This window comes from Drosophila melanogaster, chromosome 3L, assembly GCF_000001215.4.
Source record: "Drosophila melanogaster chromosome 3L".
NCBI lineage: Eukaryota > Metazoa > Arthropoda > Insecta > Diptera > Drosophilidae > Drosophila > Drosophila melanogaster.
In genome coordinates, this window is record NT_037436.4 from 16,852,351 (window position 1) to 16,880,265 (window position 27,915).

Genomic DNA, 27,915 nt, shown 5'->3' on the forward strand with positions numbered 1-27,915 from the left:
AAAAAAAAACTCGATTTTATGATTTTATTAGGAATGAAGAGGCTCCAAATAACTGTGTAAATGTGTTTAGGATTTGAGTTGAATTTGTTATTTAATTTTTAAGTGTAAGTGTAGAAATAGTAACAAAATAATGACATCAAAGAACCGAATTTCAAATAAAAAACGGGACTCATTTTCTACTTCGTTTGCAATAAGTTACTATTTATTTATTTCAAACTCAAGAATGTCACACTACAAATTATAAAATTAATGTTATACAGTTTCGTTGTCGGCATTTTATACTTTTTCCTTGGCTTTCATGTTACATGGTCAGTTGTCTTAGAGTAGAGTTGTCCTTGGTTCTATGCAGCGGTAGTCTGTTGCTGCTCCTGGGTGGTCGTGGACTGCGCCGAAGAGATCTCCCCAGACTTTTCGTTGACTCCCAGCCAGGGACAGCGCTTCTGCAGCTCCAAGCGGTATCTGGGGTGACTTATGGCATAGACGAATGGGTCTATGCACGCCACCAGTTTGCAGGTGCAGGCCGGGATCATCGTGGCTCCTGGTGTAAGCAGACTCTTATCCCCGAATGCCCCGATCAGCGACATTACGCCGTAGGGCGTCCACGACACGAAGAACAGGAAGCAGATGGTGATAGCCGCCTTCGCAATCCGTATCTCCGCCGTCTCCTTGCTCTTGTCCACATTGGAGCGCAGCGACTCCACGTTCATTTTCTTGGCCTGCTCCCGTAGGGCCTTTTCGTGGCTGAAGACATGGCCCACGATCTGCGAGTAGTAGTAAAGGATCATCAGCGTGGGACACACGAAGCTGAAAAAGAAGATGGTGCCCACAAACAACCGGGTGTCAAAGTTGTCCGAAAGATAGTCGAAGGAGCAGGACGTGAGGTAGCCCTCTGGAAATGCATAAAAGTGAAGAAGATTAATGGGATTTTTGGTATTAGGATATTTATTTACTTCATATTCGTAAAACGCAATTTTACTCTTTCGTAAATTTGTTTCTTCGAATTTCCCGATCCAAACTAAGTTCTTAAACATTCCCGCCAATGATGTGACACAAGGTCAAGGTATCACCAATCAATATTTTTATTTAATTTTTTGTATTGCCTATATTATTTGATTGGAAATACTATAAATCATAAAAAAGTATTTATTAATGAATTATTTTAAAAATTAGGCTTTAGTTGTCAATAAGAGTAACAGACTACATTATTAACTTTGATCCTTTAAAAATTATGCGCCTGATTCGATTTGTATTATTTCAAAACTGATGTTTTCCTGTTATTAAATTAATTTGACAAACGTGGCAAGGCTGTTAAGTAATCGATGACAGCAATTGATAGCTACCAGGAGGCACTGCGATGTTGCCGATTGCGTGTAATCGACTATCTGGAATCGAATAGACGACAATTGGGGTTCCATCTCTGCAACCGACGCGGACATTAGAAGAAACTCAGTATAGTAAAGTAAATTAATTAATTAACCAGCTAAAGGCAGACATCACGCCCAAAGTACATGGAGAATGCCGAAAAAGACTGAATTCCACACCGCGCAAGGGCAAGTGCAATAAACGCCGACTGCGACGATCAAAGAACGCAATATAGAAAAAGTGAGACACACGAAAAAAACCCATTTCGCTGCCTGTGTGTAAATGCAAATGGTTTATTTTTGTGCAGCAACAACAACAACACAACATCAGCAGCAGCAGCAACACAGAGGCAGAAAAGGCGAAAATAACTAGTAAAGCTAAATATGAATAAATGTGTATGTGTGCGGGTCGCGTTAAAGAAAATTAGATAAAAAGCCAAATGAAATTAGCTCACGCCTGAATTTCGAGTTTCGGTTCGGTGCAAGGTGAACGAAAAGGCGAAAAGCAATCAAAACAGTTTTTCCATTTTCCCAGTGTGCGTGTGCAGTAGCAAAACCACCTGCATTGGTTATATATATATATGCGGTTAAAAAAATAACAAATTGCAACGTAAAAAACGGAACTTGCACCTAGGATATATACACACACATGCTGGCTGTATGCGTGTGTGTGTGTGCATGGCCGTAAAGGCTGACTGACTGATAAAAAAGGAAACAAAAAAATAACAAGAAAATAAAATATACACATACACACACACACCAACGCAGCGGGGCACCAATACCTCGGCACAATTTCTTGGAGGCAGCCTGCCATGTAAGTTTACATATCAACGATTATGTATTTCGCAGTTGTTGTTGCTGTTTAAACAGCAGCCTAGTCGCACTTAATGGCGGCATAAATTAAAGAAAGATAGTCGCATTTCGCTTTGCTCCGCAACTTACGTTTTCTATTTTACCATTTTGCAACTCATGAAAGCAGAAGCTAAGTTAATTATATTCATGGCTATGACTTTTGTGGCAATTACCATTTTTACCCCGTATGAACGTTTCCAACGGTACGCAACGTAAACGAACTGTTAATTATGTGTGTGCGATCTGTGTCTGTGTTGTAAGTGTGTGAGTTTCCCTCCCCGCGGCTGCCATCCCCTACCGCCACCCACCCCCTACACATCCTCGTTGCATTTGTTACGTTACGCACTCTTCATTACGATATTACGTTTATGCGGGCGATGGTACGAATTTCATAATGGCAAATGTTCAAATAATTTTTCCAATATATAGGGTAAAGTATTAAACATTTGTATGTTCATGCGTTTCATGTGTTTTTGTTTTGGGTTAATAAGGAAACATATTATTTATTTTTTAGGTTTGAGTTTGTTTTCGAATATAAACAATATTACTGAACTCCTTTCACACAAAATTTTGATAGCAATCATATAGCAAATATATTCCCGTTAGGAAAGAGAACAAGTTTTGTTTGTACATCAAAGCTAAACAATTACGAAAACTTTATATTATTATATTGATATTTATCTTATAAACGCACCAAAGCACCCACAGCATATTGTTCACACTAATGTGTGCCCATTCTGTCCAAAGTGGACAAACCCGTGAAACCGAACCACACCCATTACAACCAGCACGACACCCACCATCGCACAATCCCGCCATGGGTCGACGTCCCTAATGGCCGTCCATCAGCGTCGGCTCCGTCAGCTCCGCCTGATAAGAGCCAACATATTTGCGCCGTTCCACACGTGCCGCCAAGAGGCTTTTGGGCTTGGGCTCGGAGTTGGAATCGGAATCGGGCCTTCATTTCGATCGGAGACGTGACGGCGACCTCGGGCTGTGTCTTTGCTTTTCGCAGACCAACTCCGGTTCGATACGTTCCGCTTTAAGTAATTGCTTAAATGCAATTCCCATACACGCAAATGCGTGTGTTTTCTTTTTTCGGTAATTACAACAATTGGGAATCCACGGCAAGGTTAAGGCCAGGAATGATAAATCGCTTTGGCTTTTCTATTGGGCGGCACGAAAAACGAACTACCTAGTAGTAGTGATTACGCGAAATAAGTTTTAAATTAATAAGGCTCAAATTAAATTATTACAAATGGATAGTAGTTTTGCTGGGCAACATTTTTTATAGCAATCGAGTAGATTTTGCTTACACAGTTTGCATTCATTTCATTTCTATTACTTCATGGAAAAATATTTTTGCCTATTACTCATGTCCCAGTGGGCACAATAGTTTGGAATGAACATTCAAATCAATAGTATGCTCCGAACTTAAGCCGCAAAATCGATAGAAAGCTCATAACATATGTTCAAATTTAAACCAGCATTTATGCAGTGTGTTATACTGTGATTTTTTTTGTTGGTTGATATATGTTATTTTTGGATTAACTAAGCCTAATCGAAACAAACTATTTTTGTTAAGATATCTGTATGGTTTTGTAGGTTATTGTTTTTTGGAGTTTCTTATCACTGAACGAACAAAATTACAAAAAAAAGAAAAAAAAATTATACATATGCTATGACTAAATTGACCGCATTACTCACTGACCTGTGATTGTATCTCATTTTAGACAGAAGCACAAGAAAGCCATTGCCGAAGCCACCGGGAGGGCGAAGAACCTGAACCTGGCGAGAATTGCAGGGACCCAGAAGAATTGTAGACACATTCGTGCCGTTGCGAGAACCCTTCCAATGTCCAATAAAATCAACCCGAAGCGCCGCGAACCGACAGCAGCAGCAGCAGGAGCCGGTGCCACGGGAGTGGCCACCAACACGAGCACCTCGACCGGATCCTCCAGTGCCGGCAACACGTCCTCGGCCAACACATCCTCGTCGTCCAGCTCCTCGCTGTCGTCCGCCGGTGGCGGTGATGCGGGCATGTCCGCCGACTTGACCTCGCTGTTTGAATGCCCCGTGTGCTTTGACTATGTGCTACCGCCGATCCTGCAGTGCTCCAGCGGGCACCTGGTGTGCGTGTCCTGTCGCTCCAAGCTCACCTGCTGCCCCACCTGCCGCGGTCCGCTGGCGAATATCCGCAACCTGGCGATGGAGAAGGTTGCCTCGAACGTCAAGTTCCCGTGCAAGCACTCCGGCTACGGATGCACCGCCTCGCTGGTTTACACGGAAAAGACAGAACACGAGGAGACGTGCGAGTGCCGGCCCTACCTGTGTCCGTGCCCGGGCGCCAGCTGTAAGTGGCAGGGCCCGCTTGACCTAGTCATGCAGCATCTGATGATGTCGCACAAGAGCATCACAACGCTGCAGGGCGAGGACATCGTGTTCCTGGCCACCGACATCAACCTGCCCGGCGCCGTCGATTGGGTAATGATGCAGTCCTGCTTCGGCCACCATTTTATGCTCGTGCTGGAGAAGCAGGAGAAGTACGACGGACACCAGCAGTTCTTTGCCATCGTTCAGCTGATCGGGTCGCGCAAGGAAGCGGAGAACTTTGTCTATCGCCTGGAGTTGAACGGAAACCGACGCCGGCTCACCTGGGAGGCAATGCCGCGTTCGATCCACGAGGGCGTCGCTTCCGCAATTCACAACTCGGACTGCCTGGTGTTCGACACGTCGATTGCGCAATTGTTCGCCGACAATGGCAACCTGGGCATTAACGTGACCATATCTCTGGTCTAAACGCACTGTCAATTCGTCGGGTTCTTTCATTTCTTGTGTTTACTATTCCGATACAAATACATATATAGTTTATAGCCCTCTGTTCGCATCAGGCGTCTAACTCGTGGACAGATTGTGAGTCTGGAGATTAAGAAGAAAGAGTTTTGCAGAGTTGTTTTATAAAAATGATTCTCTATTCTAAGAGCCACTTACATGCATATGTATATATATCTATGGAAATATCAGGCTGCTTCGATTATCACATTCGGCACGATATCGCAGTTTTCTTTGATTTTTAAGCTAAGACACTCACAATTTTCCAAAGCGAAATGGAAAGCGTATTAAAGCAATTGCTAAGTGATGTTCAGTGTTTATTGCACACGTTCGTTAAACCTGTAAAACCGCGTTTAAAATTCGTATTTTCATTTTTAGTTTGCACATGACTGTGTGTAAATCTCACTCGTTTGCAGAAAAATGCCAAATATTTTTGGTGAGATTTCGCAGATTTGTATAACACACTTTCCTGTCGAATGCGAAAATCGTGGCTGACCTGTATGTTTGTATGTTTAATCGGTTCGATTGGTACTCTAGTTCTAGGACATGATTTTTCAGTTACCGCACACACAATACTATATATTTCAAAGTTTCAGTGTTACCCGTTTTGTTAGTTCATGGGGTTCTGCTTTAGTTTAATTTAGTTCGTAAGGTCCACACACCTGGAGCAGAGCTGCCTGCGCGTGCCCACGTGCCCACCACCTACTACAGTGAACGCTAGGAACACACAGACCCACTCACCAAAACGAGGAGAACAGCAAGAAAGGCGAGGAGGTCACTCATCCACTCGAACATGTACTGCAAAGTCTAGTTTAGTTAATGTAAATTATTTTATACAATACTTGTAAATGGTAATAAGTAAAACGAACAGTTTAACGAAATTAACAAACCTAATAACCCACAAAGAAAAGTAATATTTGATAGCGATAATCTGTAATAACTCGAGAGTTGTTTGAAAGTTGCAGCCTAAACGAAACTGCGACCCGCAATTTTGTTCATGCCAAACCATCACAAAATAACAAAAACACACTAAAAAAAAAAGAAAACATTTTTTTTCGCAATGCTAAAAAGACAGTTGCCCCTTCCCATTTCCCCCCAAGTCCCCCCAAACATATAAAGCAATGTTAATGTTTAAATTTCTATCTAGTTAAGACGATCTCCCCGGTTTGGCTCATGTTTTGGTTTTGATTTCCATTCGGCCAACGTTTCCCAATCGAAAACGGAAGAAAAATTAATGATTTTAAGCATCTGCACCGTAATTAGCTTTTAATGCGCCGATTTACCGCGCCACTACCATATGAGATCACTCACACAGACACAAAACTACAAAACTGAAATAAACATGATTAGTAAAAGTAAACAATGCTCGTTAATTATTGAAATTAATCTGGGGGAAGCTGAATTACAAAGAAGAGCTACGCCACTTTATAAACTTGTCGATTTAAATCAGTTATCTGTTTAATTTGGATTATCTTTGAGATACTTGGGTTACTTCTAATGCGTTTTAAAACGTTGCAATAATAGATGGCACAAGTTTTTAGTGGTGCACCGCCGAAGCATCTTAAAGATTTAGCTGGATTGGTATCTTACTAGGATACTTAGGCCAATTTCAAAAATAAATTTTTAAGCTGATTTTAAAATGATTTAAAGCAAGTAGGCTCCGAAGTAAAAGTAGCTCATTATACTTTTAGCTTCGTTGTATTGTGGTACAGATTGTATTTTCGAATTCTTTTAAGCAAAATTTCAGTGTTCAGAAAAAGTAAAAAAAAAGTAAAACCATCGGCACTCTCATTCTTCAGAATCGTTTGGTTGTTAGGTCTTAGGATTAATAGCTTGCGCATTGATTGTTGGCTGAAGCACAGATGTCTGTTCGCAACTCACGCCCCCAGTTATCGTGGCCGGAGCGGGTAAGTCCGCAAAGGACTATTGACACTCCAACGGCATCCGGAGAAATGTTGACTCGTCGTCAATCGGCACCAGCGTTGGTCGTGCCGCCGGAGGAGACCACGCACGTTGTGGTGGTCAAGCGGCAATCCCCGGACGCAGCCGCTGCCGGAGAACTGGTGCCGTCTAGGCGGAAGGACTCGGTGGCTGTGCAGTCGGGAATTGTGGCCACTGGGCCATTGGACACAACACGCAGTGGTGCAAGAGACGATTTTCTAATGGCTTTGCTCGAGTGCCCGGTGTGCTTTGGCTACATAATGCCGCCAATTATGCAGTGCCCGCGTGGCCACCTCATCTGCTCCACCTGCCGCTCAAAGTTGACCATTTGCCCCGTCTGCCGGGTGTTCATGACCAACATCCGCAGCCTGGCAATGGAGAAGGTGGCCTCCAAGCTGATCTTTCCCTGCAAGCATTCGCATTTCGGCTGCAGAGCGCGGCTCTCTTACGCAGAGAAGACCAAGCACGAGGAGGATTGCGAATGCCGTCCGTACTTCTGCCCGTATCCGGATGACAAGTGCTCCTGGCAGGGACCGTTGAGGGACGTATACCAGCACCTGATGAGCTCCCACGAGAACGTGATCACCATGGAGGGCAACGACATCATCTTTTTGGCCACCAATGTGAATCTGGAGGGTGCCCTCGACTGGACAATGGTGCAGTCCTGCCATGGGCGGCACTTCCTCCTCTCGCTGGAGAAGATCAATTTGGGAGAGGACTGTCAGCAGTACTTCACCGCCTGTCGGATGATCGGCTCCATGAAGGATGCCGCCGAGTTCGTGTATAACATCTCCTTGGAGGCCTATAATCGCACTCTCCGCTGGCAATCCAAGCCAAGATCAATCCGTGAGAACTTCTCCTCGTTCACCAACGCCGACTTCCTGGTGCTCAATAAGCACACCGTCGAACTGTTCTCTGAGGACGGTAATCTTGCCCTGAACGTGGTCATTAGGAAGGTGGAGGAGCGTACCAACTAACCCCTAGCGTATCCGTATCTCTGCCCCCCCCTATAAATTGGACTTTCGTCGCTGATTGGTAGCTGTTAGCGTGTTAGATAAGTGCATATTAAATTAATACATGTGCTAAGCTAGTCCTATGAATTCCAATGAACTACTCAAAATCACTATGATTCAAAAGAATGGTGTTGATGTTTTAAGGATTTACATTAGGAAAAGAATAAAGGATTGAAACGTATCATTTAGAGTTTCATATATAATTTGGATAGGGTTTCATATCCGGTGAATTTTATTTACAATCCCTATTTCACTCAGATACTTGTCATGTGCTAATTTCGAAAGAAGCCTTGGAATTACACATAAAACTCATAATTCTTACTACAGCTTGTATCTTTTATATAACCATGTGCTTCATGATGATAGGATGCAAGTACATTGCCAACGCCAATCCGAAGCGGTTCGCAAAGATCGTACATCCCAGCGCAGTGGGATTCGTTCTAGTGGGAACGGTATTATTTTTTTCGGTGGAAATGTTCTATATGTTGCCCAGGATATACGACACCGATGGACTGTTCTTCAAGATCGCCTGGCTTATGGCACTATTTATTGTCTACAATCTGCTAGGAAATATGCTAGCCTGCCATCGCAACTCCTCGGCGGTGACTTCCTTGCCCAAGGATCGCCAGATTCCGTGCCCAGAGGAGAAGCACCTGTGGCACTTCTGTGACCACTGCCAGATGTTAGTGCCGGTAAAGTATTTGCCATAGAATATTTCTGTATATCCACGAAAAAGCATTTGTAAAAAGTGGATGTGCGGATACTAAACATTATTACAAAATATGTATGTGACACTTAATACAGCCCAGATCCTGGCACTGCAAAGTGTGTGAATGCTGCATTCTGAGGCGGGATCATCACTGCATCTTCACTGCGACTTGCGTTGGCCACACTAATTACAGGTAATAGTTACTGGTGACAGCGATATTATTGTAACTTTACCACCATTCCTTTCCAAAGGTACTTTTTCTGGTTCACAGTTTACATGCATATTGGATCACTTTTGTCATTGGCAACGCATGTAAATCTGCTTATAATTGATGAACAAATTCGGAGGCAATATGTTGTATTACACTTTTCACGCTTTTTCCTATTTCTCAAACCAATGAGCTGCGAGTTAATAGCACTGAACATAAGTTTCATCATCAACATCTATGCCTGCATTCTATCACTCATAATGTTGGGATATCAGATACCAGCATTGTATCTGAATACCACATTCTATACGCCAAAGGATTATAGATACAATCAAGGGCTACTGGGCAACTTCATGGCCTTCATGGGAAAACGAGGCCTCTGGACATTTATTTCGCCCAGCATTAGGAGTCCTCTGCCCCACGATGGAACTAAGTGGCAAACCAAACAGGCACCCACTACTTTTTGATAGCACCAACCATTATCCAAAAAATGTACTGTGTATTTAGGAACTTTCCGAAATGATTACCAGTAAAAAAAAAGAATATTTCAGATATTTATAAATAAAACTTCTAAAAAATCCCTGGTTTTCAATTTAAACACACACACAATCTCACCTGGCACGAATCGATCCCAGAACTGGGTTAGCGGCAGGACAACCCACGGTGTGCAGTACAACCAGATGATTATATTCATTATCACCGCCTTGGTGAAGGTCATGTTGCGGTTCATGGGCTTGGTGATCACATTGTATCGATCGTATCCTATGGCCGCGTTCGTCATACCAGCACCAATACCCGAATAGGAGCCAATGGAGGCGAATATCTGGCACCAGGTATTGCCCAGGGCGAATCCTCGATGGAAGCTGTTGTAGATGAAGATCGGCGCCTTGAGGCACATGATCAGATCGAAGACGGCCAGATTCAGCACGAACATATTGGATGGTGTCCTCAGCGACTTGGATGTGCTGAAGATCCAGATGACCATGCCATTACCCACTGTCGAGGCGCAGAAGAGAAATATGTAGAAGACGCCCAGCATGTAGTGCATGGACGCGGGCGGTTCCAGCTGGGTCAGCCAGTGCTCCGGAATGTATTGAATCTGATCCGGCGGCACATTCCATCCGAGGAACTGTAAGTCTCCGTTGCCAGAGCTCCGCGCTTCCGGGCGAAGTGGCGGTTCACTGGCGTTGCACAACGGCTCCATATCGGTCAACCCGATACCGAACCGATTCCCAACCGATACGCCTTAACCGCTACCCGTTTCGCTCTGTGTGCGCCACAGGGCTGAACTGTTTCCAATCACCGCAATGCCTCGTTTATATCGCATTTTGTGCTGCCAACCAAATTCAATTAGACTTTGTGGTTGCGTGCCCGCAAAGACGATTTTCTGCCCAGTCTGCTGTAAAAATATATCAGCAAGTATTTCGCACAATCACGGGCAAAGGGTTGGTTATAAAATAATGACGTTAAGACACCGTGTCAGGGTTAAAATTTCAGGGTACAGTAAATGTAAATGTTAAAAATAAAATGGGGTGACACAAGAATATCTTTGCATATGACGAAACTTATATTAATCTCCGATAAGGATTGCCTGCTTATTAGTCATTCTTAAAGAAATAAATAAGTTATTATTTTAATATTTCAACATTGTCCAAAGAAACCTTAGAAAGCTGCAAAAATGTTTTCAAAGTAAATATTGAATACCAATCCTAATTGAATATAATTATTTGTTTTGTGGCAGGTGGGTTAACCGAATTCCGTAATTGCTTTTAATGCAGTTGTAAATAACATTTTTAGTACAAACAAATTAGTTACAACCTAAAGAACTTTTTGAATTAAATGGTGCTGCCACATCGGTTCAAGAAACCCGCTAACGTTGCCGTACCAACTTGTTCACGAATCGCGGTGACTGTCACAATTGGGTCACAAAAAAAACACTCCCATTAAAATGCGAAAATAAATAGTAAATAAAGCGAATCATGGACGAAGTGGACAAGATAATCATGCACCAGCTGCACCAGGTGGACGCGACCATCGAGCCGACGGATGAGCTGTCCGACTTCACCCCGGAACAGGTGGTGCGAGCAGTCTCCGGCTGTCTGGCGGAGATTCGTCCAGACTTGCAGCTTCCACGCACTCTCCCCGGCGGAGCGATGGCCCAGCGCTTCGGAGTGGCCAGCTCCTTGGCGCAGGGTTGCAAGGATAGCGGTTACCGAGGCGATATTGGTTATCAGACCTTTTTGTATCCCAATGCCGTGGAATTGCGGCGACTGCTAATGTTTCTCATCGAACAACTTCCGCGGGAGCGTCAAGGCACAGAGGACGGTGCCAGCAAGTCGCAAACCCTGAGCCACAGGCAACTCCTGGAGCGGAAGATCCGAAAGGAGCTCGCCCAACAACTGAAGACACCCTGGGTCCCACAGTTTGCCCGGTCCGTGGGCAATCGTAAATTACTCGGTTGCAGTAGCCTGGGCATTGAATTTCGACCAAACATCAATCTCAACATTCCATCCGCCAATCCCGAGGAGCGTTCCAAGGAGCAGCAGCAGTATCTCGACCAACAGGCACCCAATCTCTTCCAGCAAACATCCTCCACCTCGACGGATCTCATTGCCTCCGTGCTGCACAAGAATGAGCTGGACAGGTGGGGCCAGATATTGCCGGATTCAACACTTATCTTTGTGAGCAGCGAGGATCCAGCGCCGCCCCTGATTCCGACCGTAAAACCGCCCGCCAGTGCGGAGAAGGAGGAGGAGCCTTCACCCATCCAAGAACTGAGCGACCAAGTCCAGGAGTTGCGAGTCCAATGCGAAAACCTGCTAGCGGAACGCAAAGCACATGCTGTTGCCATTGCAGCTCTGAAACAGCGGGAAACTAAAGCGAGAGAGGAGATCAGTCGCATTCAGCCCACGCTTAAACTGCACGAACGCACCTCCTTGGTTCTCGCCGATTCCGAGGAAAACCTGGCCAAACTGGAGGCCCTGCTAAAATCCACGCAAAGCAAAAGGCTCACGCTTACCCAGCAGTGGCAGGATTACAGGAAACCGCTGCTGGAAAGCCTAGAGAAACTAAAGACCGCCAAGGAGGCTCAGGAGGTCCAGGGCATTCGCAACAGCATCGAGCAGCTGGAGCAGGAGCTTCTGGCCAAGACCCAACAGCACAACGAACTTAATGCCACCCTGCGTAGCGCCAGTCAGTCCTTGGCACCTCGCAAGGAGTACACCCGCAGGATACATGAATTCATCGGGAACATACGCAAGCAACGAGCGGATATCTACAAAGTTCTGGATGACACGCGACAACTCCAAAAGCAGCTTAATGTCGTGGGTGCCCAGTTGCAGCGCCAGTTCAACTACACGGACGACCTGCTCTTCCAGAGCGCCAAGCATGATCTCCACGCGAAGCGGGCCTACAAGCTACTGGCCCAACTGCACGCCAATTGCAATGAGCTGGTCGAGTGCGTCTCCCTCACGGGAAACGTGACCAAGCAGATCCGCGAACTTGAGGTCCAAATCGATGGGGAGAAACTGAAGAACGTGCTGACCAGTCTGCAGCAGATCACCGGCGATATCCAGAAGTTCGAGCAGCATATCCAGGAGCTCCAGGAGCAAATACGTGCCGTGGAGCAGACGAACGCAGGGAGTTAGTTACGCGGAATCACTTGTTTACCAGTGCCAATCACAATAAACGAATTGATGCACGCCAAGCGTTCATTTTATTAGTAAAAAATAAATGTTTTTCTTTAGTTGGTTTCAATGCTTTCTCACAGATAAATGTTCCATTTTTTTTTTAAATCCTTTATATTTTTTAATTGAAATAAATAGGAGCGTAACATATTTTTTGTTTCATAGAATATGGCATCTATAATTAAGAATATCTATAAGCTTTTACTTTTAAAGGGTATTAACACAGTCGTCTTTCGAAATCCCGTTTCACTTTGGTATTTTTCAGTTGTGCCTGGTACTTTTGGTATTTCTACTTTAGCCAGCTACGTTCACACTGGCCAACAGCCGCAACATTCGTATTTTTCGCAGTGTTTTGAAAGCCAAAGCTGAAGCCAAAAGCGCGTCGGCGGATCGCGTTCGTTTCGTTTTTACGTTGATTTACTTTCGTTTGTTTTTAGTTTGCGCGGCAACGAGTGAGTGACTGTCTTTGTGTGTGTGAGTGTTAAGTGTGTGCATTGCTTTTTACTCCTAGCTAAATTACCTACCACAAAAATGCAATAAACTAACAGCGAGAAAAAGCCGTGTTTCAAAATAAAACACTCGAGTGCGGTGTTGTTGTTGCTGATATTCCAGAACTTGTTTTTGGCCTAGAGTTTTGTGTTGTTGTAGCTGTAGTTTTTGGGTTCTTGCATGCGGCCGATAACAAGTTTAACCGGTGTGCGTGTGAGCCGCGCTTAAATGTGTGCATGTGTGCGTGCGCCTTCGCTGATGTGCGTGTGTGTGCGTGCGGCTCCTTCAACAAACTGTTGCTTCTTCGCTCTTCTTCTTATTGAAATTGAATTCCAATTAGAATTGCAGTACGCTGAAGGTCGAATTGGAGAGGAAGGGGCAAATAAAAAAAAATGCAGTAAAAGATAGTGGAAAATCGAATAGAATAAATCAATTAATTGGCCGGCCGGCTTTGCTTCTGCTACTTCTTCTTCCTCATTCTCATATTCGGGGTCAATCAACGTTCGCCAGCAACAACAACAACAACCACATTCTTTTGGAAGCGTTCTGGTTCACCTTTTTTTGTTTTTGTTAGTGACGTCTATTTCTAAAAATAGTCCAATGACAACATTCTTTGCATACGATCCAAACTTCCAGACTCATTAGAGTTTTGTTATTTTAAATTTTTTACCTTAGCTGTTATGGAAATCAGATTGCGAGTACAGTAAATACCAGTTTAAATACACCCACGCAGGCCCAATTTCCTTTTTAAATCTAACGACTTTACTTATCATAAATATGTGATAAATTTTAATTAAAGTAAATCACTTTCCAGTCATCCGGTTGGCAGTAAATATGGCAAACGTTTTCAATGTGATTAGTCTGATATCCGCCTAACAAAATTATGATTTTATGAGATAATCGAATTTTTAATATTTGGTTACATCGCTTATTAAAAAAATTTATTGTTGTAAAGAAAATATAGTAAAGGAATGGATTTAAATTAAAGTAAATTATTATTTTAAGTTAACTATTGTTGATTTATAAATTTAATAATCAACACAAATCGCTGACCATTGCATAAATACCATCGCTTCCAGCGGGAATTAAAAAAAGGCAAAAAAAATGCGAATCGAGGTGGCAAAAACAGTTTAACGCCAGCGACATTTTTCAACGGCTACGTAATAATTCGTAACAAATTCGCCGACTGATAAAGAGTTGTTATAAATTAAATTTACTTCGCAGCACGCAAGCTACCGCATAAATAGTGCAAAAAAAAAACCCGAAGAAATACCGAGGGAATAGAGTGCAACCAAACGAAAGCAATACGAATAGGTTTTCCCAGTGAGTTTTTCCAACTAGAACCTAGAACCTAGAACCCAAAGCCGCAAGTGCAATTCATAAGCGATAGCCAACCGACGGAGGCAGAAGATATAATTGCCATAATGACACCATCGCCGACCAAGGAACTCATGAGTGCCACACCGACGATTTCGCGTCGTCCGCGCGAGGAGTTCGCCGAGAAGGTGAGTTGGTATATAGTAAATATAGAAAGTATAGCTATAGATATAGATATAGGAGAGATATGGCCAAAGAGCAGGGCCGATCGATTTTGGCCCAAACTTCCTGTGTTTCCATTAATCGACCCCACAAATGTGTTACGTCGCCGTTCAGGCGGGAAAACACATAAACAAATTGGCCTTTTTGCCTTAAAGTCTTGCCTTGTTTGTTTGTCTGTGCCTTGTTCAATAAAATATATATGTACATACGTACTCGATCCGATTGTACTACCAACCACACACATGTGCTCGGCCAAATAAATATCGCTGTCATCGCTGTCTTCTGCGGGACTTCTTAGCCTTCTCTCGTAATCGTTTCACCTAAGTTCTATATTATGATTTCCGTTACTCCATCACCTTTGCCGCCATTTGTTTCCGTGCCAACCGATCGGGCCGCTTTACTTTTCCGCGTCTGTTCTTATTCTTGGCTCTGACTAATCGAATCGAAAATTGGCCCTGGCCTACGTAACGTGCTGAAATTTCATTGATAAGATATCGTTGGCAAGCCATAATCGCTGTTCTCAGCCGGTGCACAGATATTATGTGTTTTTTGTTTGTTTGTTAGTAAGTGCAAGATTGAATTTGGATGGCAAACGTTTGGTTTTAGAAAACTATCTTTCATTGTATGATACAAATAGTGGATAGGTTTTAAGCAGGATATTATTCTATCTCTATAAGCCAAGTCTGAGCCTTATCATCAGCAAATCATAGCTAATTTTGAAGACAATTTATGTGTAAATAAAATATTTATGCACCTTATTTGCATAAGTGCATAGCTTAAAAAACATAACTTATAACTTGTGCATTGACCTTAACACGTTCGTTTTAAAAAGCGTTACGAATAATAAGTTTGCTTCCTAAAAGGTTTAAATGTTTTAAATACGCATAAAAGTGGTTTGTTTTTGTAAGATACATTTTTAAATATTTGAATCTTTGCGATAATTGTATCTTTAAGCTATAGTTTAATAAATCTTACGAACAACGCAAATCAAATATTTGGCAAATGTTGTTATTTAGGCGAATGAAACTGTTTACAATTGGACAAAATAGATGACTTTAATACTTTTCATGCTGCTTTTGATAACTTAGTATTTTGCCTTTGTAAATTCTCCGATTCGTAATCATTGCGGCTGACGTCACTCGAGGCACTTGAAATGCAAAAAAAAAAAAAACACGCGAAATAAAAACACTTGCTGCAACAACAAGTTCGAATTCAAATTCAAAATTCACCGCTCAGACTTTAAGTAGAGGTCAATGTTGAATTGGGTGGGGAAGTCTCATTAAAGGCGAAAATGGAATGCTTAAAACTGGATTTTTAGTCGATCGGCAGAGAGCGTGATGCATTCATAAACTAATAGATGTTGAACAGTTACAAATTCATATGCAAATCGCATTATTTATGGCTTGTATCTGGAACGCACAAAAGCTGTCGCCAGACAGGAATGTTTTCGAATCTTTCGAATGCTTTGAATGTTTCGAATGGAGATGTCAAATGAGCTGTAAATGAAGAGTATCTTTGTATCTGTGCCTGATTCCCTTGCTCTCGAAATTTTCGTCAATTGATTGATTCGCAACAGTTGGCAACAACTTTGGTGCAGATCAATCAATTTGCTACACACGCAATGATAGTTTTTATTCGTGTTTTTTTTTTTTTTTTGAGGGTACCTGTGTCTGGGGCTCATTATATATGTTATGCGATTTTATATCTGGACTGTCAACGATTGTCAGTCAACTGTGAGGGTCCAATGCAACCAATTCCATGGCATTGACCATGAAACATTTATTTTTTATTCGCTGGCTCGCCTCAAAAAGCGCTATTCGCTCTGTGAAGTTGATGGCGTTGGCTGTTGGCGTGCTAACAGCTAATTTTGTATATTCTGCATATGTCTTTTGCACATTAAAAAAAAGCAGACACAAAAAAGGGGGAGCAGAAGCGAGAACAAAATTGCGGACCACATAAAACGACATGCCGTGCGAAATCTGATGCAATCGATGAGATCATCAGCCGACGAGATTCTCCATCCGAATCCGAGTTCCATTAAAAAGCCGTCCCATAATTATAATAAGTAGGGCCAGCATAATCATTTCATTAGCTGCCAAAGTCCAGCTTGGACTTGAAGTGCAAAGTTCTTTTCCATTTCGATTCACCTAGGGGATACTTCACTTCTTTGCGAGATGTTCAATCAGGTTCATCCTGGAACTGACTCATTTGTATTCCCCAAAAAAATAGGCCAGGCCCTGGAAAAGTTGCCCTTTGATATTTGTTTCGTATTTCCAGATTGGTTCTGACTCATCTGGTGCATCATCATCGCCCTTCTTGCTTCATTTTCGGGATGTGGAGGCTCTTGTTCTTTGGTTCTTTGTGTGTCGCCAACTTTGTTGCAGCTGACTTTCCATTTCTGTGCACTCAAAAAAACGACACAGACATTTTGATTAACTCGATTCTTAAATCGTTCGAGCTCTTTGTCTTAATTGCTTCAGAAGGTGGCGAATCTTTTATTATAATTGTTCGGTTAGATTGCGATCTTTATAGTCGCCACTTAATTTATCAACCAGTGGCTTTTGCTTTCCTGTTTGGGGCGGAATAAAAACTAGACCTGAGTCATCATTATGCTGACGAACCAACCCCAAAGAATTTTGTTCACAAGTCCATGTTGCGTTTTTGCTATAAGTATCCATTGAGAATCCATAAGATACGTTATTCATATAATGATATCTTAATATATAGAATTACCAGTGCTGTATCGTATAGCTGTCAAAATAATGATCGGTATCTAATAAACATGTCAATAAACAGGAATACTTTGTGGCTTTTGGGTTGGCGCAGATAGAACAACACGAGATAAGATTGCTAACTTTATTGAATAAATCGGTAACTAAATCTCAATTTGATGAGCAGCTATGAAAATCTTTATTTTAAACTGTATGTGTAAAGACAGTTTATATATGTTAAATAAATAGTCTTACATTAATCAAAGAATTTATTAGCATTTCATCGACTAAAAGAGCGGAATTTTGAAGTGCTTTCTGAGGGCTATCAAACTATCATTATCAAAAAAAAAAGCTTTTAGATAAAACGATTTCAAAGAGGCATTCTGTTTGCCGTTTTTCGGATGCCTGGCCTTGCATCCCTCAACATTTTTAGTCAGTTTATGCTCCGTTCTTTTTATTTTGACACTGTGAAACCCGAGGCAATCACTCTGCGGCTTTCCAAATACCGGGCTATATGGCTATATATGTATGTACATACTATGAAGTTACATATATAGAAACGTACATATGTGCATATGAGTGGCTGTGTGGTATGTACTATATTTGCATTTGGAGACGCTACGCTCGGCATTATTTGCGTTTTAAAAAACAACCTTGCACTTGGCGAACTGCGACCAACGCTTGTCAGTTAGTTGCGCCAGTCCGGCAATCCGGCAATTCGCATTTTGCCCACTGGTAACTGGTATCTAGTTACTGCCGCCTGACAGTTGACAACTTTGTCAACGTTTTTAATTGCATTATTAGTTTTCATTGCCCGTCAATTGGCGGCCAAATGGCTTCAAGCTGCAAATTATGGAGCTCTCCGTCGCGCCTTGAAATACATTTTTGAATTTCGGCTGGGAGGGCGCCAAAAAAGCGTCCCCCGTCCCGCAAATTCCCCCATTATCATCGGTCATATTCCGGTGTCCGTTCTGGTCTTTCCGTAGATTGTTGCGTGCCTTTGTTATATTTCCCAGGGGCGTGTTAGATGTGCACACAGCAGAGGTGAAGAAAATAGCACTAAGAATAAACAGCACTTCAATAAAACTTAAATCTGTTGTAAGTAATTTGTTGTGTGCTAAAAAAGTAAGGAAAGCAGTATGGCTTATATTATAATAATTATATATAAACTAAACATTTTTTTTTGCAAAATTATAAATACGTAGTTCAAGACTAAATGTTTTTAAGAAACATGAACCACCCGTGGGAAGTGCAGTACATATATGATCGTAGATGAAATTATTCAACCTAATAACAGTATGCTGAATGTATGAATGTCTTTAGATCCAAATGCTCTGAATTTACAGTGCTATCATTGTGTCCAAAGTTGTGGTGGCGCGAAGTGAACGGCAAATGGGGGAGTTTTGGAGGGTTTGGGCGTGGGATATCATCTTGCACACCTTTCAAAAACCGGGGTGGTGTGCCACGGACCTGGCTGGGCTGGGCAGTGGGGATGGCCAGGTGGCACTGTCATATCACATGGCTGTGTTTGCGCAATGGAATACCGGCACGCTATCGCCTTTTTGGGCCACGCCATCCTCCATCTGGCAGGAGGTAGTCATCCACCTACCGGATTTTCGGCTGCCACTGCCTCTTTTTGTCTTCATCATGTTTTTTTTTTTTTTCGAACGCCTGGGCGTGTCGCACATTTAATGTTGTTATTATTAATTTAATTGATTTGGACTTTAATTCGTTTATTTTGGAACAGCTGGCGAAAATGTTATTAACACAAAAAGTTTACGCTCGGCTCGTTTCGTCTATTCTTAGACGTTTTCCATTCAAATATACTTTCGACATCAATTTCGACTTAACTACCGGCGTTTTATTTAAATTGCTTTAATGCCCAATGCCATTGGCTGTGTGATTCGCTTTTTGGCTCTGAACTGCGGTAACCTCAGAATTTGCATTAGGTGTATTTAGTAGATATTTTTTTGTCAGCTTGTTTGGCTTTAATTTTTTTGGCAATCATTCGCACCAGCCAACATTTCACAGGCCACCAAAAATCCAGTTTGAGCGTTTCGAATTCAAATTGCTACGACGACGTAGCAACGAAGCCGGCATTACCCTTCGAATCTCGTCATCACATCTTAAGCTTAGAGTCAATATTTGTGTTGGCTTTAAAGCCAAGCGATGGTGACGTCATCGCTGGAGAAAAGCATGCCGATCGGAAATTGAGCCCCTTCAAGTAAAATGAATCTCCTAAGGCAAAAGGGGCTTATATTTATATTGCTGCTGCTTTGTTTCCCCTTTTTCGGCTTAAAAACGGAATTAAGTATTAATTAATTAAGTATGACAGGAAGCGCAATTAAAAAAAAAAAACAACTATCAATGTGTGGGAATAATTAAAATGAATAATCAAAGAACTTATCTCACTATTGGCAGTGTATCGGAATTCAAGAGTAAAATATTTGCATATGACTTCAGGATTTAATCTGCTAAAGACACGTTCCACATATAACAATGAAGGCGAAACGGGTTCTCTGTTTTTCCAGCTCTTTATTGTTTTATGCTCGAATAAGTGTGTTAAGTAAACGTTCTTCGCCTGAACCATTTATTGTTCTAAAATAAAGCTCTACGTCATCGTTTAGCATTCGCCACTAGCCAATAAGGAGGCGGTCTTTACCCCAACTTGGAATGCAACTGCAGTCGCTGCCTCGTAACCATGTGGCCTTTCTCCAAAAATTTTCAAATAAAACAGTCATGGGGCCGCTCCACCTGCACCACTCCCCATTCCCCAAACCCAAAATCCCCCAGCCACCCAAAACCCAAATGTCTATTATAGTTGGCGCAGAGTTTTGCAAAGCTCGCGTCATGCGTGCCTCCACTTGGCACCTATTTATGTATACACAGTTGGGGTCACACAAATAGCACCTAATGTAGTAAAATATTTGTCAAGTAATTGTTAAGTTTCAAAGTGATAACAAAGTAACAAAGTGATATCATATTTTTACCATCTACATATGTTTACATTTTCTTGGTTTTGGAATGAGTCTATTAATGACTTCAATGTTATCACTGAAATGAGATTTGTATATTACTAAGTCAATAATATTCGATTAAAGCCCAAATAAACCCAAGTCAAATCGGAGTTTTTAGTTGCACAACAAAATATAGCAGATGATATAAAAAAACCATGTAAATTACAACTTTTCCCATTTTGGTGACCCCGTCTGTGGATCTTGTGTGTGGTGGCATTCAAGCAGCGCTTATGTGTGTGCCCGAATGTTAGGTATCGCATGTGAGTTTTGGATGGACCGTGTACTCATACTCATACTCATACTCGTACTCGGACTCGCACTCGTGTTGATGGTCTACTTTTCTTCCTCTTTGCATCCCCAGGCATTTTCTTGAGTCGCGGTCTCTTGTATTTGGTCTTGTTGTTGTACATTGCCTGCCGGCAACCGGTCACGTTTACTGCACTGAAAGAAAAATGTGACGTTTGCTGATAGATGCAACATATGTACATATGTATGTAGTTGCCAAATTGTTTTGTTTACACGATCAAACATCTACGAGTATATATGTAGAATATTTATGTACTAGAAACAGGAAAAAAGAGCATTCTGTAGATAGAAAACACAAAAGTAAAATAAATTTAGCTTGTTAAATGTTCAACTTCATTTTGCCCAGAATGAGTTAATTGGTTTATATCAAATAATTAAAGTTATTTCTCTATTAAATAATCTATAATAATTATCTCTATCAAATAATTAAAGTTATTGCTTCAAGTGCATGGTGTTTCTGTTGACGCCATGGCTAAACCCCTTGCCAATATCTCCGAGCCCCCAGCGTTTAAGTGGCCAAGATAGGTAGGCATTGGATTGGAGCAGCTGTGTGTGCTCTATAACTGTAAAAACACGCTCGCCCACTTCCTTAAGAGCCGGCATTTTGACCAAGGCGTCGTTTTGTTTGATTTCTGTTTCGATTATATTGCCCCGATGCGATCTCCATGCTCGGCATTTGTAGTATGCGTGTGTGTGTGTTAATTTTTAATTGTGCTAAATGTGCACACTTATTACAATTCGCAATTCACAATTCACCATATTTCACTTTCAACACCCACCCATAATTTGGCTTATTTGTGGCCATTACACTGCTTTTTATTTTTTATTTAGCCTGATATTGTTGTCGTTGGCATTGGATCCCCCCACCAATGTATGGGTGTGCGTATCTGGGTTTGTGCATGACTTAATAGCTGATAAATATTGTATGGTAGGTCATATAGACACACAGACATGGATCTCTATACTTGATACTGTGCACACAATGCATTTGTCCAGTGGACATGTGCCCATTGGCCATTTCGCTGGTGCAAATAAACCATCAAATCATCCATATATACATGGTTGAGTCTCTTGGGTCATTATACCCATTTATTTATGCAAATATTGATTTGCTTATCGGGAAAATATTCATAAAATTGAGGGAGTATTGCATTTTTAATCGGTTACATGTCTAAATCAAAGATGAAGATGTTTTATATCGAGCAACGCAATCAAATAAATATAATTTATTCTCCATCCGACTGATATCATGGGTTTTTTAATTTTAAATAAGCGAAGAACGCAATTCCCAGGAAATGGATAATTCACTTGATCGAGCACTGAACAACATACCAAGTTTTTTTTTTTTAAAGGCATTTGCATTTAAGCCGTTTTATAAACAACTGAAACTACTCTGGGAATTGACCTCATGATTAATCATTTGGTTTTTCTCCACTATGCTGCGTTGATTTGCCTCTTCAAGTGATTTATTTCGCACACGAGCAATAAATATTAAAAATGTTTTAAGTTCATTATTCCATTTTTTCCTCTCTATTCTGGTAAGCCTACCTCAAGCCAAAAATACCAAATGCTTTGATGTTTATGTTTAGAATAAGGCATTTAGGAAATGAGGAATCATCCCCCAAGAATCATATTTTAAATGATTAATTCATAATCTTCATACGCAGACAACGGGTTGTATGAGTAATATGTCCCTAGCATTTAATATTCATTGAAGTTTAGATTTGTTTCCTCTGCCAATCTGCAGTCCTACATATTTTATTAATCTTTTCACAATAAACATTTTGGCGCAGCAATATTTCTTGTGCGGCAGAAGGTGGAGCCCGTAGGGTGGCACCCAATTTGGCAACCACGGATGTACATTTGTATGTGGCATGTGGCAAGTGGCAAGTCTTCTGTTCGGTTCTGTTCTTTTATTCTCTCGCCTGCTGATGCGATTGCCACAACCTCGGCTGCTTTGCTGGCTGAGCAGTGTTTATGTGGGGAAGATGCTGGCTCATGATTCTGCGAATGGCGTGAACTTTCCCCTGCCCCAAGATTTTCCTAGCCCCACTTCTTCTTCTTCGGCGTCCCGCTGCGATTTTAGATTACCCCAGTCCAAACGTATTTTTGTGTTAACAGTCAAAAGTATTTGCTCTGCGGAACGTGCACAGTACTCTTGGGGTTTAAACAATTGAATAAAATAAGTGAGACGCAGGAGGGAAATTACGCGAATCGAAGACATTTATTCAATTTATTAAGTGTTAATATATCGAAAATAGTAATATAATAATTTAAAGGGTTTGTTTTGAGTTTACCTTGTAAAACATTCGGTTTGGTATGGCTTTATGTAAATATTTACAAACATGTATTTAATTGTTGCTGAAAAGTACAGCGAGATTTAACTTCTAAGCAACCAAGTGATAATATATTTACAATTACTGAATTTAAAGACATATTTATATTATATAAAAAATATATTATATTTATAAAATATAAAAAAGGTAAAAACATTACACCATTACTTTTTTATTACCTAGAACTTACTAAATTGGAAGAAATATATATTTAATTAGTTGAAAAATTATGAAAATTCTGTAAAATTACAAACACACACATGAGTAAAAACCATTTTATTTTATTTGGCGTTTGGTGTGTGTAGCTTTCTGGTTCATTGCCTACTTTCAGGCAGCAGCTGCACGGTTCCATGAGTTGAGCCTAAAAGTAGGCAATTGTGCAAGAGCAAACCTGCCTGAATTCCAAATTAAAGGAGATTAAATTTGGAAAACCGGCAAATAATTCAGCAACTGATTTACGAGCCAACTGGGACCGCCGAGCCTCACAGTCTTTTGTCCTTAAATTCCCAGGGATCCTATTGTACTTACATATACATATGTATGTTCATATGTGAAAACACATGGACAGTTGTTAAGTGCTTAAAATATGCATGCTTTAATTGCCAGCCATCTGCTGCATTGAACGTCATTGAACAGCCCGAACAGCGAATTTCACAGATACGCCGATACAATCAAATGACTCGCATAAAGTGAGAAATCGGAAGCGAAGCAAATTAAAGTGCCACCAAAAAGCGATAAAATATGGTAAAAAAAAACCCCCACACACACGCCACTCGATCTCCGTGGCTGAAGCCGCTCATTAGGCACAAACAAAGAGACAATGTCTGGTCTGGTCACCCCCCATCATCTTTTTACTCACCGTCATCGTCGCATTCGCGTTTGATCAGCTCCGTCAAAATCAAATCTGATCGTAGAACGCTCACCTCTTCAAACAAAGCATTGCCCAAACACCTGAGCTCAGGTGTCGTCTTTGTTGCGTCGCTTGTCTATTGTCGACTTGACACCCGGTAGTTGGAAAATCACAAAGTGGAGCGTATAAGGCGGCTATGAGATCTTGCAACAGGAAGGGCAACAAACTGATTGGTAGCCATATAAGCTCGGTATCCATATAAGACGTAAAGCCTATCCTTTATTTTCTATAGATCTAAATAGGTGGATGAACCTAATGTTCAATAAGGAATTAAGGAGAATTAAATTCTATATGGCACTTGGAGAATGTTGAGCTTGCATTAAATATATTTTATATTTCGAAAACATTAATTCAAACTTTTATTTATTTACATTTTATTTACGATATTTTATACTATTGGCAAGTCAGCCATATTCTGTTCCATTGATTATGACAGAAATATTTCTAGTAAATATATTATTGTTATTTAATATAATTATGCAATGCTACACGATAATTGATACATACGCTAAGCTCCAAATTGGTTAGAGAATCTGTAGTTATATGTGAACCATTTTTACTGGGTATCTCATTATCGAGTATCGATTGAATCGTAGTCGAGTTCTATTGATTGCGGTGATGTTAGCATGCCGGTGTAAACGCTAATTTGTTAAATGAGCTGTTGATGCTCGTCTGCGATGGCTAATTAGAGCGATTTCCGTTGCATAAATTACGAAAGTAACGTTTTGCCCCAACTACGGTGTGGAAAAGGGCTAATTTACATAATATCGGTGTGGGTATGTGAGTGTGGTACTGGTTACACCCACGCACTCAGCTGGTGCTGAACGCATATATAGCCATAATATAACATAATACAAGCGGCTCAAAGCGTGTGGAACGCGATGATGAAGTTAATACGCTAAATTGGTCAAAACAAACGAATCGAGCAAAGTCGAATGTCGAAGCTCGATGCCACACGGCAAGAGAGACGGCGACAGTTCATTCGAAAGAGACGGCAAGCGAGCGGGTAGAAATTCTAGTGATCCGCGTAATAACTGAAGTTGGGCGCTCAGTTGCTCAGCGGCAGTTGACAGCGTCGGTTCGTGGATCAGCGATCGTGGATCGTGATTTTTTTTGGCCCGTCGCTCGCCAAGGTTAATTAGCCCAGATCCGAGATCGAGATTGCGGAGAGACAGAGAGCGAAGATCACCATCTAGTGATGTCGTTTTTTCGCAATATACGCTCCTCCCTCTCCTCGTCGTCGCGGGCCAAAAGCTCCCGCTCCTCATCCCGCGATACGACACCGGTACGCTCCGGATCTCGTCCAGGCAGCGTGATCAGCGGCGTGGGATCCGTGGGAGTTACCAGTCGCCGGGACTCGACTACGAGCTCAACTTTGCAGCGCGGTGATACCTTTATAATGCCCAATTCGGAAGAGGAGGCGCCACCTTCGTCGAACACCTCCACTCTGGAGAAAAAGTCGAAGAAGTCCAAGGTCTTTAGCAAATTCAGCACCTTCACCAAGCGCAAGAAGACTCCGTCGCCCGAGGAAGTGGCCAGCTATGAGCATCATCCCAGTGACACGGCCACGAATACGTACTACAAGTGGCGCAGCGATGGAGCGGACCGTCTGCAGGACTACGATGCCCAGTCGGATCCGTTTAACTTCCTTTACGAGCAGCACTCCAATCTGAGGGCCCTGCAAACGGGTGATTCCAGTGGTATCCACCGGCAGGCCAGCATTGGTTCCACTTCCAGTGGCAGCTTTGATTCATCCACCTACCGTAAGAGCAAAACTCCCACGCATTTGCGAGAGCAGCTGGAGCAGCTTAAAACCCACTCCAACGACGATCTGCTGGAGGATCAGCAGCGGGAGGAGGATGAGCGTGAGAAGTACAAGACAGTCACCCTAAATAGCTTTAGGAAGTCCTTCAGGGACCGCTTGCTGCAGCAGCAGAAGGAAACGCCCCACAATCCCGCCTGGTTTGTGGAAGTTCCCGGCCAGCCAACAACCACGAAACCTCTGGAACGTCGCGAGTCCAAGGAGAACCGTCCCGATTTCCTGGTCTTCGACAATGATAACTACCGCCCTCAGTCGCGTTCTCCACTCCGGGATCGTCCCTCTCGTTCCGCCACCCGTTCTCCGGTGAAACGCAACGAAACTTTCCGGGTCACGCAACCCTCAGTGCGTCATATGTCGCCATCGCCGACACCCACACCTGCTCCCTCCATTCGCATCGAGATCAAGAACTCCATATCACCGCATTCTCCGGGCAGATTTGTGCCCGTGGGCGTGGCCAAGCCCATGCCCACCACGGAGTACTATGCGCAAAGACTGCTCGCGAATAGAACCAGCATGAGCCCCAGTCCAAGTCAAAACCAGGGCTCTCGATGGTACCGCCAGCAGAACTCACCCACCCGGTTGAGTGTGGGTCACCAGCAGCAGCAGCACCAGCACCAGCCCAGCCACCTCAGCCAGCAGCAAAAGGGAGGACGAACCCTGGTGCACATTGTATCCGACCAGAGTAAGACCATGACGCCACCAACCCGAGGCAGGGCGCCAACAAGAATCCAGCTGTATGACAATAAACCACAGAGTAGACCACAGGCAACGACCTACTTTGGCGGCCACTACAATGCACCTGTTAAGCCCGGCCCGCGATCAGCATCCACTGGTGGACCCACCGTTTATCTGGGGCGTCGCGAACCACCAATGACACGTGCCACCACCACCACCAACGCCACCACCAGCAACAGAAGCATCGCCAACAGCACCACCGCCCACATGGCCGCCCCCGTGCCACGACGCAACCGTTCGCCGATCAAAATGCCCTGGCGGTAGGCGTTAACCGAATATCTTATATAGAGATATGTGTATGTCATATTGCCAATCGAGAATCAAGAATGAGTGGATGACATATATAGCTGTTCTTTCCAAAGTGACAAAGTCGTCGAAGTTGCGTCATTATCAGAGCTGGGAGCTCAGCTTTGCCAACGTTGTTTGTGCCCCTCCGATAATGGGCAAATAAATGATTTATGTAGCCCCATCAGTCCGAACAATTCGTATCGTGTGTTGTGAACTTTTTCTACGTAAAATTATTTTTAAGTAAATACAAAAATAAACGACAAACAGATAATGCAAAATGTGAGACCCAGCGGGGGATTTTTTTTACGATTAAATGGCTTCGGCGAACTCCAAAAAGCACTCGGGACTTATTATAGTACAGAGTGTTAACTGTCAGTTTTGAGTTGCCCCCAAAAAGAGTGCTCTGAACTTGCTAGATATACATTAGTGCTATCAATGTATAGTAACAGATGGATGGATATGCGAACATATAGCTATGAGTCTCTCTATGACTAACGTGCATGAAAATGAGCCAGTGTTACGTGACAAGCATTTAATATGGTCACTCGATTGGTCTGATGGGCGGGGTGAGGGGATTTTCTAGTTAGAAAGCAGCTGATGAGCTCTTGGCCATATTTGGGCTGAGAATATGTATTTGTACTCGCAGGCAAATTATGGAATAAATTGTCTTTCCCCCAAACCAAAACAAGAGGCGCTGGTGATGTCAGCCGTCTATCCATGCGCTTCTCCTTATTTTCATTCTACGAATGCAACCAAACAAACATTCAAATTCTTTCTATTTCAAACTGGGAATTCCCATAGAAAAGAACTCATTTATGACTAGATGCCTTCTCTGCGCTTCTCAAAATTTGTACTTAACCGGTGCACCTTAATACCAAAATGACACTCGGTCTTAATAATAAATACTTATATAAATTTTAATAATTCATTAAAAATAAAATCTTAGATATTAATGTTTCGGATGCTGCTATTAACAATAGAATGCCTGAAATACTAAACTATGTTTTAGAATAAATTTCCTTTCACCAAGTCAATACACTAAAGCTTAAACTAATGTCAACGGCCTTTCTATGCTCTTCTTAAAAAGACTATCTTAAAGTAAACCTAAAATAAGACAATGTAGTTATTTTAAAAGCTGAGAACTGAAAGCTCCTTACCCC

The 27,915-nt window shown here is 42.3% G+C and overlaps 7 protein-coding genes across 12 annotated transcripts in view; 6 read left to right on the plus strand and 1 right to left on the minus strand.

Annotated features, from left to right (window-relative positions):
- Positions 1 to 176: 176 nt before the first annotated feature.
- Rh4 (Rhodopsin 4) lies at positions 177 to 10,167 on the minus strand. Its single transcript, NM_057353.4, has 2 exons — positions 9,532 to 10,167; positions 177 to 889 (listed from the first exon to the last, which is right to left on the minus strand). The coding sequence occupies exons 1-2, from the start codon at positions 10,118 to 10,120 to the stop codon at positions 342 to 344; spliced, it is 1,137 nt and encodes a 378-aa protein (NP_476701.1). The 5' UTR covers positions 10,121 to 10,167; the 3' UTR covers positions 177 to 341.
- On the plus strand, positions 1,401 to 6,362 carry sina (seven in absentia). 3 transcript variants are annotated; one of them, NM_001300160.1, is made up of 3 exons: positions 1,401 to 1,602; positions 1,670 to 2,175; positions 3,947 to 6,362. In NM_001300160.1, exon 3 carries the CDS (start codon positions 4,068 to 4,070, stop codon positions 5,010 to 5,012), a length of 945 nt encoding a protein of 314 aa, NP_001287089.1. In that variant the 5' UTR covers positions 1,401 to 1,602; positions 1,670 to 2,175; positions 3,947 to 4,067; the 3' UTR covers positions 5,013 to 6,362. The 3 variants fall into 3 exon arrangements, with proteins under 3 accessions (NP_001287089.1, NP_476725.1, NP_730206.1); NM_057377.4 differs by having other exon boundaries at positions 1,401 to 2,175; NM_168689.2 differs by lacking the exons at positions 1,401 to 1,602; positions 1,670 to 2,175 and adding an exon at positions 3,569 to 3,634.
- Positions 6,730 to 8,179, plus strand: sinah (sina homologue). Its single transcript, NM_140670.2, has one exon. It carries the CDS (start codon positions 6,908 to 6,910, stop codon positions 7,961 to 7,963), a length of 1,056 nt encoding a protein of 351 aa, NP_648927.1. The 5' UTR covers positions 6,730 to 6,907; the 3' UTR covers positions 7,964 to 8,179.
- On the plus strand, positions 8,272 to 9,488 carry CG13029 (uncharacterized protein). Of its 2 annotated transcripts, NM_140671.2 has the most exons (3): positions 8,272 to 8,691; positions 8,804 to 8,901; positions 8,960 to 9,488. In NM_140671.2, the coding sequence occupies exons 1-3, from the start codon at positions 8,347 to 8,349 to the stop codon at positions 9,381 to 9,383; spliced, it is 867 nt and encodes a 288-aa protein (NP_648928.1). In that variant the 5' UTR covers positions 8,272 to 8,346; the 3' UTR covers positions 9,384 to 9,488. The 2 variants fall into 2 exon arrangements, with proteins under 2 accessions (NP_648928.1, NP_001261975.1); NM_001275046.2 differs by lacking the exons at positions 8,272 to 8,691; positions 8,804 to 8,901 and having other exon boundaries at positions 8,911 to 9,488.
- Positions 10,168 to 10,813: 646 nt separating the features above from the next.
- CG9951 (uncharacterized protein) lies at positions 10,814 to 12,639 on the plus strand. The gene has a single exon (NM_140672.3). The coding sequence runs from the start codon at positions 10,896 to 10,898 to the stop codon at positions 12,561 to 12,563; it is 1,668 nt and encodes a 555-aa protein (NP_648929.1). The 5' UTR covers positions 10,814 to 10,895; the 3' UTR covers positions 12,564 to 12,639.
- A 305-nt stretch (positions 12,640 to 12,944) lies between these two features.
- The window catches only part of Lmpt (Limpet), a 57,193-nt gene continuing 42,222 nt past the window's right edge, over positions 12,945 to 27,915 (plus strand). The window contains exons 1-2 of one of the 3 annotated variants that reach the window (NM_140673.5): positions 12,945 to 13,087; positions 14,316 to 14,596. In NM_140673.5, the coding sequence (NP_648930.1) occupies positions 14,516 to 14,596 (81 nt within the window). In that variant the 5' untranslated portion in view covers positions 12,945 to 13,087; positions 14,316 to 14,515. Of the gene's footprint in view, positions 13,088 to 14,170; positions 14,597 to 27,915 lie in introns of all 3 variants that reach the window. The other 2 variants (NM_001259879.2, NM_206388.3) reach the window with 2 other exon arrangements.
- Positions 24,959 to 27,022, plus strand: CG32170 (uncharacterized protein). Its single transcript, NM_168692.4, has one exon. The coding sequence runs from the start codon at positions 25,109 to 25,111 to the stop codon at positions 26,729 to 26,731; it is 1,623 nt and encodes a 540-aa protein (NP_730211.1). The 5' UTR covers positions 24,959 to 25,108; the 3' UTR covers positions 26,732 to 27,022.